Genomic DNA, 19,602 nt, shown 5'->3' on the forward strand with positions numbered 1-19,602 from the left:
GCTTCCACATGAGAAAGTAAAAACATATATGTTTATTTGAGAGGGTTTTGCTTTCCCATAAATAAGTAGCTGCACTGTCTTCCAGACTGAGTTTTTGTTGTTTTTGCCCCTCACCCAATTACCTACACTGGAAAAGGGGAAGGAGATTACTCTTGCATCTCAGGGAAAGCTGAAACATCTTATGTTGTGAGTAGCATTCAGAATTATCCCTAGACTCCTTCTCCTAATTTTCCTGACTGTAGTGCATTGAATCAATTTAATTTTTTGTGGATTCAGTAGTAGTCAGCAAAGGGCCAAATTATGCTCCTCATTTTAGAAGCAAAATTTCCCTGGTTTCTGGGAGCCATCGTACAACCTCCCTCCCTTTCTTCAGAGTTTTGTGCTTTGTTAGGTTCTAAAATTGGTTTCTAATGAGGGTTGTATCAAAACAAAACAAAGTAATTCTGTTTTCATGGTTCTCATATCTGTATGAGATGCATGGTTTATGTGGTTTTAGTTCCTTAGTATGAGGTCTTTTGTTAATTCAGTCTTCCAAAACAGTCAAAATCCAAACTTACCCCCATTTGAAAATGGCAGGAATTGCTCTCTTATATTTATAACCTGAGGGCATAACAAAAAGGTATCAGAATTCTCTAGTACGTTTTCCTCCCCATCTCCTTCCTTATCAAACCTCTAAATTGGAGCTGCGGCTCTTCATTAGCAAAATGATGTACCACTTAAAATTACTTACTATATACACAGGAACTAGGTTAAGTATTTGCATTACAGTTGATTCTTGAACAACATAGATTTAAACTGTGTGGGTCCACTTAAATGCAGATTTTTTTTTTTTCACTAAATACACATGATCTGCTTTGGTTGCACCCACAGATGCAGAACCAACTATAAGTTATTTTCTTTGACTGCTCAGGGTCAGTGCCCCTAAGCTCCACATTGTTCAAGGGTCAACTGTTCTTTGATTCAGTTGGTACAAGGAAGTAAAGTAGATATTAGCATCCACATTTTAAGTAGGGAAACTGCCACTTTGAAAAGTCAGTTTCACATAGGTAGGAAATGAAGGCACCAGAATGTGATCACTGGGCCCCCTCTCATTAGGAGAAACACATATGCTGTGTGTGTGATGGGGAAATATCATTGAAAATTAGCTACAGTTAAGATATCAGTTTCTTTCTCTGCTTGGGAGACACTAGTGTGCATACATTCCCACATAAGGGGACACAGAGATTTCCACGTGCTTCTGTCACACCTCAGAGCAGGTAGCAAATCACTGTCACTCCTCCAAATGTTCTGAACCACCTTTGCAAATATCCTTCCAAAAGGAAGCTGGCAGATGGGAAGCAAAGAAAATAACTCTACAAGCTGTGTGATAAGTTGCCGTATTTCCTTTTCTTTTCCTTCTTACCCCATTAAGTAAAATATTGTCATATCTCACAATCAAGACTGATTTGAATAAGTATCCTGATTATAATTTCATGGATTCACAGAGTTATGTGGTTCCAGTATATAACATGTTCTTTGAAAAGACTGTGTATATGTACTTGGATTTGTTTTCTGTGTGATTATTAGTATTACAGTTCTCTGATGAATCTCCCATTCATTAGTGTCTTTGTGGTCTTCAGTGCCAACAGCCACAAGAAATAGGTATCCTGTAATTTAATATAATAAGTATTTATTGTAAATTAAGACCATTCCCCTACCACCCTGTGCCTGGTGACCAGTTTGGGGCTCTGTGCCACATTTTCCTTTTCTGAGAGCACTGAAAATGGGGGCTCCGTTTCAGTTAAGACTTTTTTCTCTATCCCGTTGTCCATCTAAAATAGTAATCATGGCTATGTTCTTTGTTAAATCACAAATAAACTGCCTGGCTAAACAAATGAACAAGGAATGTTCTAGAGGCCTTCAGTTTAAAATGTTAGCTTGTTGTAATATTCTGACGATGATGCAATCTTCTACAGAAAGGATGACAGGGTCAGACTTGGGAGCCATTTTGATAAGGAAACTGGAAATCCTCACCCTTTTAAAAACGGACACTAATATCACATCATTTCTCAAATTCAGGGTTACATTTTCTGCCTCCCTGAGACTAATGTCACCTCTCCAAGTTGAGAACAAGAGCGGCATTTGGCATTTGTTTATCCCAAACCCAAATCGCTGACCCTTTGTTTTTAGTACTTTGCCCTTTTGCTTTCGCTTTTTTAATTTGCTTGTGACTCTCTGCTTCCCCCATCTTTTTTTTTTTTTTGGTACAATGATTCTTACCTTGTCTTTCCCCAGTCCGTTTCTGACCTGGAGAGACGTGCAGCATGTTATTGTAAGGACTTCCCGTGCAGGACATTTGAACGCTAATGACTGGAAAACCAATGCTGCTGGTTTTAAGGGTGAGAACTTCTTTCATATTCTGTCACAGGCAAAATATTTTTATTTTTCCCCCATTTTAAATGGAGAGCAGGGAATAGAACCCCTCCAAAGAAACTTTAAATTTTGTGCTGACAAAAGAAGAACTTGATCTCTTAGTTAAAAATAAATAAATAAATAAAGGCAGTTTCCTTTTTTTAACATTTAAACAACACATAGAAAGCAGATTTCCTTGGCTTCCCATTTCATAGGTCAGTTTCTTTAACAGTAACCAACTTCCAAGTATTGTGGACCTATGAGGCTTCTCGTTAGTTTACTATATGCTGCCATTGATGGTCTGAGTGGTATTTGTAACAATGTATTTAAAAATTCCTCACCTTCTGAAATGATTACTTCCACTTAAATAACATCTGGTGTCTCTTGTTCACTTGACTACATCAGTATTAGTTTCTAGGCTGTGCTTTCTATATATTTTGGTTTTGTTGTTTTATTTTGTTTTGTTTTCCCAAAACTTCCAGAAATAGAAATATGGGCATAATTCTAAGGTACTACTTTATGTAAACCCAAAGTTCTTATGAAGCTTCATAATGTACAGGCTATATGTGCAATTTTTCCCATGGCTGATAGATTATAGTTTCCTCAAATCCTCTTAGTAACAGTAGCTGTTTCGTTTGTTGTCATCCATAACATATGCTACAGTCTAAAGAAAATAATTATATAGAGAAAATGTCCTACAGTTTAGTATCTTTACTCAGGTTTATGATAACCTAAATTTTAATCCATTAATTTAAGCTACAACAAAGATTACTTTTTGTCATATCTGGAGATTTAAACTTATTCCCAAATGATCTTCTATCATCATATATCCCTATGGTTGGAAAATAGCATTCCATAGCACAGGGAATATCTACTGTAAAACTGAGCTTCTGGCCCTCAGATCATTGATAATAAGCTGAATAAACTTGAGTCCTTTAATTTTTCTGGGCCCCAACTTTTTCTACTTAAATAATTTAGAAGCTAATATTAATCTACATACATGGATATCTTACATATGATTTTAATACACCCTTAGTGAATTATACCTAGTGTATGTAAATATTCATGCTGGAAATATAAAATGTAATTTAAAAAATTATTTGCAAGTAGCTTATTATAATCTCATGCTTTGCCGAAACCAATATGCCAGGTAAACAGTGCCATATAGGAGTTTTTTGACTAACATCTTTGCTGAAGACTTTATTCCATTTTTAGGAAAAGAAGCATATTCCTCTGCTTTTGAGTATTATCAAACACCTTTCCGTGCTTGTAAACTAAATAATGCAGCAGTGTTCAATGAGCTTTTAATCTAAAGAATTGTTGGGGTAACCTTTTCTGAAGCCCAAATCAAGACTTGTCCTCAAAGTAGCAAATGTTATGTGCAGCATCAAAAGTATTTGAAATTTCAGTTAAAATTTCAGTTGTTCTAGAAAATCCAGGATGTAATTTGCCATATTATGGTGTTTCCTTTTGATTATTTTCCAATCCCTACTATGTAAATCCAGGCAGCAAAGGGGTGGGGTTTGGGGAGGGGCAAAGAAATTATCAAAACATAATCTTGGATGGTTCAACACTGCAATACACTTCTTAGTAGAAGGAGAAGGTTCATAGACTAAGTACATTGACCTCCATGAAGCTGAGGAATCAACTTTAACCCAAATAAAAGTCTCAGTTTTACTTATTCCTTTTTGGCAACTTCAAATGAGCAAATGGTTCTAATAAAAAGTGCAACTCTTTTGAAAACCTCTGTTGGTTTTGGAGAGAGGGAAACAGAGGATTTAGACTAAATCACCAGATCCAAACCTGAATCTGAAGGGGGCTGTACACTGCTTCTGGCAAGAGGGAAAGAGCATTTTACTATTGCACGTGGCAATATTTAGTATAATATTTCACTCTTCCTTACATTGCTGCCAAGAGTAACAATTAAAGTTCACTTTTTCATAGATGAATTACCCTGAACGGTCTGGACTCCCCGTGGAATTATTTTGTAATTTTGTTGATGGCAAGCCCCATATTTCATCTAAACATGATCATAGTATGAAGAATTTTTTTTTAAGAGTTATTTTCTTCTCTGCTCTAAGCATTACCATCCCCTCCCTAGCGTCCCACAAATAAAAGTGATTAAGGCAGAGGCTAGCAGGAGAAGCGATGTGCTTTGGGGAAGGAGCGAATGCAGGTCACTAGGACTGGAGAAAGATGGGCTGATTTTTATGGAATACATCGGAACGAATAAAAAATAGCAAACACTTGGAAGAAGTTTATGCAAGGAGAGCTCAGCAAGAGCTCATATTTTAAATTAGGTCAGCTGGTTTTTGCAGGCCTTTGCTTAGCAGGAACACATGGCCACATGTTTCTCCTTAGACAGGAGAAAACGGAAGTTGCCTGCAAACAGAAGCCTGCAGCTCTGGGTGCACTCCTTCTTTGCGCTCGGCGTGGTCCTAACACTGAGTGAGATGCAGACATGAAACGAATCTTAAAACACCTGTGCTTCTCTGGGCTTGCTTCTGTGCCTTCATGTTGAGCAATTTAACTTGTCGAAAGATTGGAGAAGGGGGTTTGAAACCACTAGAATTTCACAAATTGCTTGGTAGTACTCTTCTGCAGTGGAGCCATCAGTATCTACATCCATATTGGCTTTTCCTGGGGTAAAGCAAAAGCTGCTCAGAGTAGCAACCAATTATGTTTTGGGGTCTCACTATCAATAGACTTGATAGTCTTAGTTACCACTGATAACTTGGACAAGCCAACATCTACAGAACAGTGTCTCACCATCCCGGCCAAGTCAGACATCCTTATATTTCTTTAAGACCTACCCATGGAAGGTTGATTCAAGGCAGAGAACTGAGCCAGGTGATGTTGGAGATAGACTGGTGTGGCTCTCCCTTCAAAGTAGACTTGATCCACTCTTACCCACATGTGTTAATGGGCCTGGAATCCTAGCCCCTGGAAGGGGATTCCTTCCGGGAGCTTCCTGTTAGACTGGCATGGACAGTTTACATTCAGGCAAAGAAGTTGCCCTTGATGAGTTCCTTCTGTGGCTCAGTGGTACAAACCCTACTAGTAACCATGAGGACTCCTGGCCTCACTCAGTGGGTTAAGGATCAAGCATTGCCATGAGCTCGTGGTGTAGGTTGCAGTGGCAGCAAGGATCTTACATTGCTGTGGCTGTGGCATAGGCCAGAGGCTACAGCTTCAATTTGACCCCTAGCCTGGGAACTTCCATATGCCACAGGTGTGACCCTAAAAAGAAAAAAAAAGAAAGAAAAAAAAAAGAAGTTGCCCTTGAAGGATTGAAGATTGTGGCTCTTGACTGACTCCTCTGTATGTTTCTCTTGAGAGTGACAGAGTGACATTGCATACTGATGAGCTGGGTGCAGAGAACTTTCTTCCCCTTTCCGTCTCCTCTCGTTAAGGTCACACTCTATATCAGTGATCCTATAGTAAGATTAGTTCATAGTGAAGGGAGCCCCAAAGCTGCAAGCCACTCATGAACATCATTATGCAAATAGTGTCTTAATTTTTAACAATGTTAATTGAACTAAGATGACTCTTGCTGCTTCTTCAATAATAACAATAGTAATAATCGTAATCTCTTATAGTTAAAATAACTTTTGCAAAAGATTTGTTTTTCAAAAGAAATACTGTCTAATGAATGCATATGTGGAAACTAACCTTATATTGATTTCTTCATTCTGTGAACAATCACAGCTAAATTTCAGACACCGCCTTTTGACTTTAACCCTCCTCCAGATATAGTTTAATAATCAATGGCATGAGAATAGGAAGGTATTTGTATGAGGCTACATGAATAGATGTGATATTGGCCACTAGAGAAGTAAAATCCAAATTCCAATATTTTGCTACTGACCAATGATTCCAATGCCAGGAGATGACTTTGTCATTAAATTGTTTATTTGGATGTCTTGCAGGATTATGTCTTTCTCCTTTGATTCCCTTCCCTTTGCTCTTATGAAAAGTTTTTTTTTTTTGTCTTTTTTACTTTTCTAGGGCCACACCTGTGGCATATGGAGGTTCCCAGGCTGGGGTCCAATCAGAGCTGTAGCCGCCGGCCTACGCCAGAGCCACAGCAACGTGGGATCCGAGCTGCGTCTGCAACCTACACCACAGCTCACAGCAACACCGGATCCTTAACCCACTGAGCAAGGCCAGGGATCGAACCTGCAACCTCATGGTTCCTAGTCGGATTTGCTAACCACTGAGCCATGACGGGAACTCCAAAAAGTCTTTTCTGGTTTTTTTTCCTACTCTTTAAGACCTCCCCCCTACCTGATCCTTAAATTGTGCATATCAGGTGTAGAAGTAAAGGGGTTTTGCCATCTGGGTGGTTTTCTTCAAGGAATTTAATTTATGCAGTCTCTTCACTTATTTGTTCACAAATTTTCCTGCACACTTTCAGCAGGCAGCCCAACACATGTTGAAGTGCACCCAAAGGGGAGAAGTGCGAGGAAACCTCAGGGGGCCCAGGACATCTGATCTGGTTGTGCTGTGATTTACACCCAGAAACAGACACTTCCTCTGTACTTTTTCCACCCTCAGTCAAGCCCAACCAGTCTACCAGGTCATGTTTAGCAAAGTGTCCATGGGAGTTCCCGTTTTGGAGCAGTGGAAATGAATCCAACTGGTATCCATAAGAATGTGGGTTCAGTCCCTGGCCTTGCTAAGTGGTTCGGGGATCCGTCGTTGCTGTGAGTTGTGGTGTAGGTCACAAATGTAGCTCAGATCCCATGTTGCTCTTGGCTATGGCTGTGGTGTAGGAGAGTGGCTATAGCTCCGATTAAACCGCTAGCCTGGGAACTTGCATTTGCTGCAGGTGTGACCCTAAAAATACCAAAAAAAAAAAAAGTTTCTGTGATCCTTCTCTCATCATCTAAAATGCACCCCCACCTGAGCAGGAGGCATCTAAGGAGACGCTGTCTCTTGTGATGTGCCATGTACATTTTGACCAGCTATTTGTACATAGTGGTTATGTGGATGACAGAGCCATGTGGAGGGCTTAAATTCCACATTCTACTAGAATCCATGGCTCATAGCTTTTCAAGAAAAATCACCTCCTTCCTACTGCTTCAATCTAAAGACCCTGCAAATTTACCATCCCTTTCTCCCCCCAGTCCCCTGGGCTGTGCTGGCTGAATCTTTCCCCTAAGTCCTTAGCTCTGGTTGGCGGATGCAGTTATGAGAAATACAATTCATTGCATGCAATATTGGTGCTGTAGTTGTTTTCAAAGTGTCTGTATTTGGATATTATGACTTGATATTATACACTTAAAGTCTCTTAAATCTAGGAACAGGAATAGACATCAGATAATAAATTAGGAACTTCTGTCATCTTTACTAGGCGAAAGAATGAAAAAAATGTCATTGAAAATCAAAAATGACAACTAAGTGAGCGAGGTTACCACGCCTTCCATTTCACTGCCCTCCCAGACTATGTAAGTCTCTTTTTTTCTACCAGCATGTTGCTGAATACCCCCATCCCCACTGACTCTTTCTTTGACCACAACTAAACTACTCAATTTTTTTTTTTTTTAATTTCTAACCGATTTCCCACCAGGGTGAAAACAATTGACAGTCTAACATGACTCCTTAGCCTCCAAGGCCCTTAACTTTTAATAACCTTTATTACTTTTAATTGCCATCATTTTATTTCCACTCCGTAGGGCTGGCAATTTTAAGATGTTCCAATATATTTTCAATACCTACCTGTCTTGCTTTCAGTTTGTAACACTTATTTAAAAAGAATCAGAAGTGCTGAAACCATTAAGCATGCCATGTGTTGAATTGAAACTAAAGGTTTTAAAATGCGGTGTTTGCGTTTTTGCTTTTTTTTCTCTTTCTTTCTTTCTTTTTAGTGCATAAAGTGATATTTGATGTGTTACCATTGGAAAGGGTAAAGCTATATTGTATTTGATTACTTCACTGTACAAGTAATATTTTATCTTTGCCACCTAGCATGCTGATGTGATGTTGGTAGCTATAATTAAAGCTATATAGTGTACCTTAATTGGAAATCTGGACATCCTGTTCTGAAGAAAGGTCAAAGGGAAATGTTATTCCTCTGGTCAAAGGGAGTCTAAGAATCAGATGCTTGACTTCAGTCCTGATCTTATTTGCAGGAATGAGACATTTAGTTATCTGCAAATGCAGAGATGAATGTAAATAGATTTGATTCTACCTAATAAAATTTATTCCCTAGAAAGACCACTTGATTTTTCTTTTGAGGTTCTGTGTTTTATTCCATTGCACTCATATTCATTTAATATATATTAAAATCTTTCATTTTTGTATTTATTTATTATTGAATATGAGCTTATTGTCTTGCTCATTTACTTTTTAAAAAGATATGAATCACACATCATTTAGAGATTTTACCTTTGTTCTTTTGTCTGGTGAATGACTTACCTAGATATCTACCTGGGCATAGTAATCTAGAACCCCAGACAGCAAAGTGCTTGGTTATTGCTTAATCTAAAATTTTGTATTCAGGAGTTCCCGTTGTGGCGCAGTGGTTAACGAATCCTACTAGGAACCATGAGGTTGCGGGTTCGGTCCCTGCCCTTGCTCAGTGGGTTAAGGATCCGGTGTTGCTGTGAGCTGTGGTGTAGGTCCCAGACGCAGCTCGGATCCCGCGTTGCTGTGGCTCTGGCCTAGGCCGGCGGCTACAGCTCCAATTCGACCCCTAGCCTGGGAACCTCCATATGCCGCAGGGAGCAGCCCAAGAAATGGCAAAAAGACCAAAATAATAATAATAATAAAATTTTGTATTCAAAATGTCCACTTGTCCCATCAGAGTGTTCCATTCATGCCATCTAAATATGTGAAATCTTAAAGTGTTTTCTGCAAATTTGAAATGTTTTCTCCATCCTAGTCTTTGAATGGTAGTGTTAGATTTGTTATACTTTGGGGTGTGATCTGTTTTGGTTTTTCATTCCTAAATAAAAAAGTTTTAAATGCATGTGTGGTTTCACACTCAAAATCCATCTTCAAAATAGAATTAAAATGATGGTTGCATTCTATGATTATTATCTCTTTACCACATATAATTAGTTAATGAAGAGGATTATGTTTGGAGTAGTTTTGTGGTTTTTCCACAACCTTAAGAACCTTAAATTCTAGTAGCTTTTATTGATATTTTCTTTGGCCTTTGAAGAAGCCAATTAAAGTTTTTGTATCTTGCTTTTTAGAATATGGGTAATAATACCAAACATAATGAGAAGGCTAAGTTGAATGAAAAGGGCTATGAAAATAGAATATACCAAATATAAAAGGAGTCTTGAAAAAGAAGAGAGTCTTAAAATGTATTTTCATATGTCACAGCTTTCTACTGTGAAATGAGGATAAAGATAAGGAACAATGTTGTGAATTAGAAGGCTGTTGGGGGTTGAAATTAAAGTACCTGAGTGTATGAGAGAAAATGTATTAAGGACTTTGTAATAAAATTATCCCAAGATGTCTTCATACCTTTTATCCCATAATTGCATATCGATTACTATGCTATAATAATATATAAACATAGTTATATAAATTTAAATTCAGGAGTTCTGAATTGTGGCGCAGTGGAAACAGATCTGACTAAGAACCATGAGGTTGCGGGTTTCATCCCTGGCCTTGCTCAGTGGGTTAAGGATCCAGCATTGCCATGAGCTATGGTGTAGGTTGCAGACATGGCTTGGATCTGGCATTGCTGTGGCTCCAGCATAGGCCGGCAGCAATAGCTCCATTGGATCCCCGGCCTGGGAACCTTCATATACCGCGGATACAGCCCTAAAAAGACAAAAAAAAAAAAAAAAAGATTCTGTTTTACAAATTAATTTTAATGTTTAAATATCACCTTGACTTCAGCCCACTAAATCTTCAAAGTTGTAATTAATTGTTTTAATATAGGAACTAGGGACAGAAATCTGAACTATCAATGTCCTGTCTTCTTTTAGTCATTATGCACTATAAAAGCTGTAAGCATAAAATACGATTTTTTAACACTATGCAAAGGCTTGTATACTTAAGAGAGTTGATGTTTCCTTTTGTAAATCATCTGATGAAATTTGATTTTGCTAATTCTAATGAGGCTGGACTTCCTTGGGTATTTTTAAAACTCTTCTGTCAGTAAATGGGTTTGGCTATCCTTAGTGGTAGCAAAGCTTGAAATTTTGTGGTGACAATTGATACTTTAGACAAAAATAAAAATTATCAATCCCTAAACTCAGTAATTACAAAGGGTGATTGACCAGGGCCATGCTGTTTGCAGACCAAAAATATGTTGTAAGTATAAAGGAATGAGATGGATTTCATTGAATCACTAATAATTGGATTCTGAATCCAGTTCCAAAATAAGATACCCAAAAGATTTAAGCCAAGACAGTCTTATCAAAATACAGAAAGACACACTATATGTACATTCTCTTATAGAGGCTTTTAAAATTCAACAGTCATTTTTTTATTTGAGGTTTTGTTTATTTAAAACAAAAGAATTCACTCAGCATAGTGGTTTGGAGCATGGGCTCCAGAGTCAGATAACCTCGGATTGAATGCCAGGTTTATAAACAAATAAATAGTACCTTTGGGAATCCACATACATTCTTAACTTTTTTGGAGTAAATTTACATTATAATGAAAAGCACCACTTTAAGTCTACAGATGTATTTGTCTATATCATCATCACTGCAATGAAGGTATAGAACATTTCCTTCATTCCCCAAAGTTCTTTTGTGTTCCTTCTCATCCTTTACCCACAGCCCAACCTCACCTTAAGCAGCCAAATATACTTTCTGTTATTATAGATTATGTTGTCTTTTATAGACTTTGATATAATTAGAATTATTTATTACTGGCTTCTTTCCTCCCGTATATTTTTTGAGGTTCATCCATGTCATTAAGTGTATGAGGAATTTATTCCTTTTTATTACTGCATAGTATTCCACCATAGATATGTACCACAATTTGTATAATCATTCGTTTTGCATGGATAACTTTTCTGTTATTTTTTATTGAGGTATAGTTGATGTATAATATTATATGTTACAGGTATACAGCATAGTGATTCAGTTTTTAAAGGCTATATTCCATCTATTGCTATTGTAAAATATTGGTTATATTTCCTGTGTTGCACAATATATTCTTTTATAAATAATAGTTTGTACTTCTTAACCCCATACTCCTATCCTAGCTCTCTTCCCTTCCCTCTCCCAACTGGTATCCACCAGTTTTCCCTCTGTATGTGTAAATCTGTTTTTTTTTTTTTATTGTTATACACACTAGTTTGCCTTTGGTTTTTAGGCTCCACATACAAGTAATATCGTAGCAGTATTTGTCTTTTCCTGTCTGACCTAATTCATTTAGCTTAATACCCTTCAGGTTGATCTGTGTTTTGCAAATGGCAAATTTTTTTTTTTTTTTTGATGAATGGTATTCCATTTTGTGTGTGTGTGTGTACACATAACCACATCTTCTTTATACATTCATCTGTAGAATGGACCCTTAGGTTGCTTCCATATCTTGACAATTGTAAATAATGCTTCTGTGAATTTTGGGTTGCATGTGCTTTTGTGATTAGTGGTTTCAATTTTGTGGTACATACTCAGGATATACTCAAAAGTAGTTCTATTTTTAGTTTTTTGAGTAACCTCCATACTGTTTTCCAGTGTGGCTGTACCAATTGATATTCCTATCAACTGTGTACAACGGCTCCCCTCTCCAAGGATGATTTTATTGTTTCCAGTTTAGGGTTGTTGTGAGTAAAGGTGGTATGAATATTCATGGAAAAGTCTCCGTGTGGGCAAATTACAACTTTTTACACATTACTTTTTAGACAGTCAGAAAAGGCCTAATTTAAATAGAGACTTGGAGGAATAAGGCTCCTTTACAAATGACTAACCACATGTAGAACATTTGAGACCAGGATACAGTGCATACAAGGTCTGTTCAAAGAAAAACTAGGAGGCCATCCTAGCTGGAGTGTGTGGCAAAGGGAAGAATGAGGAAAACGGTATCATACAGAGTTGAGCATAGATACTCAGGGAAAATGACCATGTACATTTCATACATCATTCTCATTTAGTACTGGATTCATAAGCAGTTAATATTCTGTGAATATTTTTGTATGATAAATATATGCACATATGTGTGTGTGTATATATATATATATATGCATAGAGCTTTAGCCATGCTGAGTAAAATGCTGTGTGTGATTTAAGAATAAAACTAGCTGCGCTTTCCCTCACAAATATGACGCTCATGTATTTCTTGTAACACTTCTGTCCTCATCTCTGTAATCTATTTTATTTGACTTGCATTCTCATTTTCAATTTTCAGTGATTTTAGTTGATGATTCTGGATAAAGGTTTTAACTTCTTTGTGTTTTCTGCTTTTCTAGAAGACTACTTGGATTTCATCAAACAATAGATGGGCTCAAACGTTTTGAACAAAGCACAATGTACTGATTGCTGTGTTAATGTCATATACAGTTCCAAGATGAGAAACATGAATAAGTAGAATGAGAGGGCAGAAGATGTTTGAGAACCGTAGAGTTATTACTGGGAACCAGATCTTTCTGAAATAGTTTCTAGAGTTGTTTGTTTAAACAGATGCATTGTTTTTTCTTTGTATTTCTTGGAGGATTAGATGGATCCTGGATGAGACAGCTGTGGTGAAAGCAATGATCAGAGTAGGCAAAAGAGAGGGGACCCAGTGTGCAGAAAGGGCAGGTATGATATGAAAGAGAAGTAACTGAGAGCAAAGCTACCTGAATCCTAAGAGTTACAAGTTCTACTTTATTTTATTTTATTTTTGATTTGCAATGTTGTGCCAACTTGTGCTGCACAGCAAGTGACCCAGTCATACATATGCCCTTTCTTATATTATCTTCCACCAAGGTCTATCCCAAGAGATGGTATGGTTCCCTTTGCTATACAGCAGGACCTCATTACTTATCCATTCTAAATGTAATAGTTTGTGTCTACTAACCCAAACTCCCCAGCCCTCCCACTTGGCAACCACAAGTCTGTTCTCCAAGTCCATGAATTTCTTTTCTGAGAAAAGGTTCATTTGTGCCATATATTAGAGTCCACATATAAGTGATATCATATGTAACTTGTCTTTCTCTTTCTGACTTCCTTCACATGAGTGTCTCTGGTTGCATCCATGTAGCTGCACATGGCATTTCGTACTTTTTTATGGCTGAATGGTATTGCATTGTATATATGTACCACATCTTCTTAGTCCATTTATCTGATGATGAACATTGGGGTTGTTTCCATGTCTTAGCTACTGTGAATAGTGCTGCAGTGAACACAGAGGTACATGTATCTTTTTGAAATGTTTTGTTCGGATATATGCTCAGGAGTGGGATTGCTGGATCATATGTTAGTTCTATATTCAGTTTTCTGAGGAACCTCCATACTGTTCTCCACAGTGGTTATACAGTTTACATTCCCACCAACTAGGTAGGAGGGTTCCCTTTTAGGAGTTCTCTTTTGATTTGAAAAACTTTAAAGTGAGTTGGATAATAGTAGTGACTTTTAAGCAAGTTGATTCCAGTTGCTTTGATGTCAGAGTTTCCTTTTTTCAGCTGATGGTATAAATCCATTGGTCCCATGATATTTGCTATAAAATGACACACACAGACGTAATTGATTTGCTAACATGAATGGCAGTTCTCTTGCAGTGATCATTTTCTGTCATCTTAGTATTCAGCTATATATTCCTGACCTTAAAGGACTGTGACATTCAGTGAAAATTTTTATCATCTCTTGGCCTCCTTCTAAATGAGAAGAGTTATAGCATTGGTATACATAATCATCTTGGCTAAATTCTTTTTTCAAAAAAGAAGAGAAAGAAATGCTTTTTGAAATGGCTCTTTAATAAACCCAGGACAAAAGGTGTGGTGACAAGATTGCTTCTTGAAAAATGTCATTCCAGAAATTATCCTTTGAGAAGACTTCACAAATTTCCTTTGACCAGAGTCTTTTTTGTTGCTTATTATTGTTCACTGTGACCTTCAGAAAGCCACTTAACTTCCAATATTTGAATTTGTTTCATATACACTTGTGGTCTTTGTATTTGCCATGTCACTTTGCAGAGTTAAAGAAAGCAAGTGACATAATTCTGGTTAGCCTTTTGAGTCACTGTAAGACTCTTGCAGGTAGAGTGACAGAGGCATTTATAGTTTATAAATGACTTTTTCTCTTAAGTTTTACATTAATATTGTTTTTCTTGGATATGAAGCAGACATAGAATCATCTCTAGTCCTAGGAAGCAGCATGACTTTTCTGAACTTGCCAGAGGCTACAAGTATATATGCTTTCTTAATATACTGTGTGAGATGCTTTTGTCAGGAAATCTTTTGCTTTTCTTATTATGTTTTGCCCCCAGAAATGTCTTTAGAGCCAAGGTAAAACGTATGTATCCATCTTTCTTCCAGAGTTTATTTAATATTTTGTGTTTTAGAAGGCTAAATTTCTCACTGAATTCCAGGCACATAACTAAAGAATCAGAGGATAATAGCTACAAATGGAAAGAATATCTTTGATTGTATGAGGGGTCTGCCATAGGTTGTTGTACAGGTTATTAACTGCACAAGGAAATCAAACCATGGGATTGAGTAGAGACCAAAATCAAGCCTGTGATTTACTCACCAAGCCATCTTCCCCAGTGTGGGATCATGTCCACCGAAGGACAGAGGCACCTGGAGTTCCCATGTGGCTCTGTGGGTCAAGGGCCTGATGTCACTGTTGCAGCTTAGGTTGCTTCTGTGGCATGGGTTCAATCTCTGACTGGGGAACTTCCACATGCCACAGGAGAGGCCAAAAAAAAAAGAAAGAGATGTCTGTCTCTTATTCACATACGTCCCCCATAAGCAGTCCTGTTATATGAAATTCTGCTGTAATTTCTCCTGCAATTGCCAAAAGCACAGGTATGTTTTAAAAGGTATCTCTCCAGGAGAGATGGTGCAGTGGTTAACGAATCCAACTAGGAACCATGAGGTTGCGGGTTCGGTCCCTGCCCTTGCTCAGTGGGTTAAGGATCCGGCGTTGCCGTGAGCTGTGGTGTAGGTTGCAGATGCGGCTCGGATCCTGCGTTGCTGTGGCTCTGGCGTAGGCCGGTGGCTACAGCTCCAATTCGACCCCTAGCCTGGGAACCTCCATATGCCGTGGGAGCGGCCCAAGAAATAGCAACAACAACAGCAAAAAAGACAAAAGACAAAAAAAAAAAAAAAAAAGGTATCTCTCCAGAGGGTTCCCTTCATGGTGCAGTGGAAACAAATCCTACTAGAATCCATGAGGATGCGGGTTCAATCCTTGGCCTCACTTAGTGGGTCAGGGATCGGGTGTTGCCTTGAGCTATGGTTTAGGTTGCAGGTGCGGCTCAGGTCCCACGTTGCTGCGGCTGTGGTGTAGGGCAGCAGCTATAGCTCATATTCACATATTCAACCCTTAGCCTGGCAACTTCCATATGCCTCAGGTAGGGCCCTAAAAAAGCAAAAAAAAAAAAAAAAAAGATCTCTCCAGAGATGGTTTTGGTCATTCTAACCTTCATCTATCACTTCAACCTTAAAATTCACAGAATCTTCATTGGCAAAGTTTCTGCAGTCAAATAGAGTTTTCCAGCTTCTATTTCACCATTATTTTTATCACCAGCTCTCCATTCAAAGTTTGATGTAAAGGTCTTAGAATTTTATGTGTGTTAAACTCGTCTTTTTTGTCTCTTCATGTTCTTTCTACATTCAGCCTTTTTTGTGACCAAAAATAATTAAAGCTTCACATTTCAAGTGTATAATTATTTCATGTGGGCCCAATTGAAGATTCACATTGGGGTGCTGAGTCCTTAGAAAAATTAACATATGCAGGACCTATGAGCACAGGCATAAGGCAGTAGTAGAAGTACATTCTATGAGGCTTCCATGATTATCATCAAGCTGTCTTGGGAAGGTGCTCCCATCAGACTCTCTTCCACAAGGAACAGAGCTTTAAATGTGGAAGGGGAAGTGTAACTGAGGTACAGGAGAGGACCTCTGTCATCAAAATTAGTTCGAACTTATCATGCTTATTTCTTTGAACTCTGCCATCAGCATTCTAAGCACAGACTGAGGTCCCAGTTCTCTGTTCCCTGGCAGGGACAGAGGGCTCTAACTTGCTGTGACTATACTGAGACCTTGCCAAATGGGTCGTGTTCCATCTGTGAAAACAGGTTCAGGATCAATAAGATAACCCACATGAACAAGGGGAAAGGGGACCTTATTACATCTTTTTAAATTTTAGTAAAGATGAGAGATCTTTCTCTCCATGACAGTGTCTGCAATATAAACCAGACCCAAAGATTCAAAAAAACCTTGAAGGTTAATCTTTCCCCAGTTCTATGTGTAACTTCCTAAGGCCACTGCCTTTAGGAAGGTACAGTTCCACATGCCAAGTGGTCACTTTGCAGAATCCATCTGGATGCATAAATAGATCCAGACTTTTTTTTTTCTCCTTAGAATCTCATTGACACATGTTCACATCTTGCTAGCCTAAGGCATTTCAAAGCAATTAAACTTCTGTCACACATCCCAGTAATAGTTTCAACAGGCTTCGTTTTATGGTGTTATACCAGAAGACACAGTACACCCTGAAGTTTCTCGACTCATCTTTGAAAGAGTCAAAAAGAAGTGTATTTTGATCACTGCTGGATATTAACAAATGGGAAGTTGCTGTTTGCCACTCATTGCCATTTTCCCATCTGTGCATGCCTGGTTAGCTGTAATAAAAAAAAAAAAAAAAAGGTCTCAGCACGAATATAAAATAAAGTATCTTTTCCATATTAATATCTTCTCACTCAGGGAAAACCCTTGATAGAATTGACTGAAGAAGGTCATTTCTCAGCAAGAATAGGGGAAAGGGTTATGGGCCAGATGTTAACTTTCCTTTCAAACATCGTGTATTTCTTTTTTTGCACATCATATTTTAATGAGTTTTGAAAAAGAGCAGTTTTTAATGCAGCTGATGCAAAAGGCAGAGAGGATAGAAATGTTCCTGTTTATTTGTGACATGCAAATAAATTCCTAAAATGTTCCCCCTTCCCTTACTACCTTCTTACTATGAGGATTTATGATTGACTTGAGTACTTTAGTTGGAATACTGTGTGTCTTATAGACAACAGGAATCAATGAGTACATATTTGATAGGATTTTGAACACTTGGGGCTAAGTTTCTGTGACTTCAGGTGAGTTCTTTTAATGTTGGTGAGACTTAGTTTTTTCAGCTGTAAATTGTGAATAATACTACTCTGCTAATATGATTGTTGTAAAGATTTCATTAGATAATATATTTTAAAGTAAGATATTTTACTTCCCATAGAAGAATTTTTTCTGGGTATCTTATTTGGGGAAGCGTGCTTGATATATTTAATGCGCTTCAATTATAGAATTGCTAAGATTAGAAAATAGATACCTCAGTGCGTTTCAACCTTGTAATTGAGCATGATTTTGTATCTCAGCTCAATCAAACTCTGATTCATTCCTAATAATGCATAGAAATTCACTATTTAGGTTTCCAAAGAAGGAAATACCTAGACCAGCCTTTGCTTGGAAAATGAGGGGTGTGCATCTATAGATTAATTAAGAGAACTTTTTTTGAAAAATGTTTTTGATAACCCATATGAAGATCCATAATCTTCTGTGTAGCCAACTTACTTCTTGTGCTTTGGGCATGAGGGAAGAATGTTTGTGAATCCTGCCTTCAGAGACTCAGTCCCTATGTTGGAGACATTAGCCTAACGCACCAGGCTTTATCAACTGGACTTCCAGGAAAGATGGTAGTTCTGCTACCCTCAGGAAGTGGTTCTCATAGTGGGGTCCCTGAACCAACAATATGAGCTCACCTGGGAACTTGTTAGATATGCAAATTCTGGGCCTTTCCTCAAAACTGCTAGTCGGTGGAACTACACATTGTGCACTAACAGGTCTTATGGTTGATGCTGATCACGTTGATGCAAACATGTGCAGGTTTGGGAGCACGGTCCCAAGTTATCCACTATATGTAATGAATTAACTTCCCTCCTATAGTGTTGCTAATGAAGTACTGTCCTTTGAAGAAATGACAAGATAGTCTTTAAATTATTTTTTTCTGTAATTTGAATAAGGAATCCCCTTTGTGAAAGGTCCCTTGATGGTCTCTTACCTATTTGCTCCCACCTGCATTCATTCTCCTCTCTCCAATTGGACGATAACCCTGTTTTCAAACTTCATATACCCCATTTTAGAGAGGAAAAACTTTTCTGTTACCCGCCTTCCTGCCTGAGTTCAGTCCTTCCTGCCCAACTAAAGATTCCCAACAAGTCCTGAATTAGCTGCTTCTGTTTCCTTACTGTTTAGTCCCTCTGTAATTTCCTGCAATCTTGTTTCCTCTTCTACCTTTGAAGTGCAATTACTCTTTGAGACTTTCTGCCTCTCCTGCTTGCCAAATCAGAAGGCTCATTGTTTTTCTCAAGGATTCCTCGCTTTTGATCTATCCAGTGCTGACCTGCCTTTCCTTGCCTTTTGTGATGCAAATAAATAACCCCATTCTTCTTTGATACTTTCCTGAGTCCTTTCTCCCCCTTCCTTTCATCTGAGCCATTCCTTAAGGTCTGTTGCTTAGAGAGCTCTGGAGGGAGAGCACACTTGTGTGTGTGTGTGTGTGTGCGCGCGCGCGTGCGCGCGAGATCACACTCTCTCTCTCTCTCTCTCTCTCCCTCCCCCGCTTCCTCTCCAGTCCTCTCTCCCTCTGTCCTTCCTTCACTTCCTCGCTCTCACATTCTCTTAATTCCACTTTCTCATCCCTACCTTCCTTTCAATGACAAACACAACCTCCATACTAATGATTTTTGCTTCTACAATCTTCAACATTGACCTCTTCCATTACAGATCTAGAGTCTCTGCCCAAGGCTCTCCTGTGTCATTCAGAACTCAGAAACTCCAAAACGGAACTGTCATTCATCTTTTAAAAAACAAACTCTCCCCCAAGGTTACCTCTGTCATCAGGGAATAGCCGTCTCTGGATCACACCATTAACTCTGATACCGTTCACTCTGACTCAGCATCCTACGTGGTACGAGTTGTGCAATTTCATTGCTCCTTTCTTATCTGATCTCTTATTTCATTCACACCTTCCATAACATCTTTATGGTTTCCCATGCTTGCACCAATGAAGTAACTGGTTCTCTGTCTCAGTCTTTCTGCCCTTT

At 38.3% G+C, this 19,602-nt stretch overlaps 1 protein-coding gene across 2 annotated transcripts in view; it reads left to right on the plus strand.

Annotated features, from left to right (window-relative positions):
- The window catches only part of PCSK5 (proprotein convertase subtilisin/kexin type 5), a 457,211-nt gene that overhangs the window by 233,001 nt on the left and 204,608 nt on the right, over positions 1 to 19,602 (plus strand). For both annotated transcript variants that reach the window (XM_047767789.1, XM_047767787.1), the window contains exon 10: positions 2,275 to 2,378. In XM_047767789.1, the coding sequence (XP_047623745.1) occupies positions 2,275 to 2,378 (104 nt within the window). The remainder of the gene's footprint in view (positions 1 to 2,274; positions 2,379 to 19,602) is intronic.

Source organism: Phacochoerus africanus, chromosome 2 (assembly GCF_016906955.1).
Source record: "Phacochoerus africanus isolate WHEZ1 chromosome 2, ROS_Pafr_v1, whole genome shotgun sequence".
Classification (NCBI taxonomy): domain Eukaryota; kingdom Metazoa; phylum Chordata; class Mammalia; order Artiodactyla; family Suidae; genus Phacochoerus; species Phacochoerus africanus.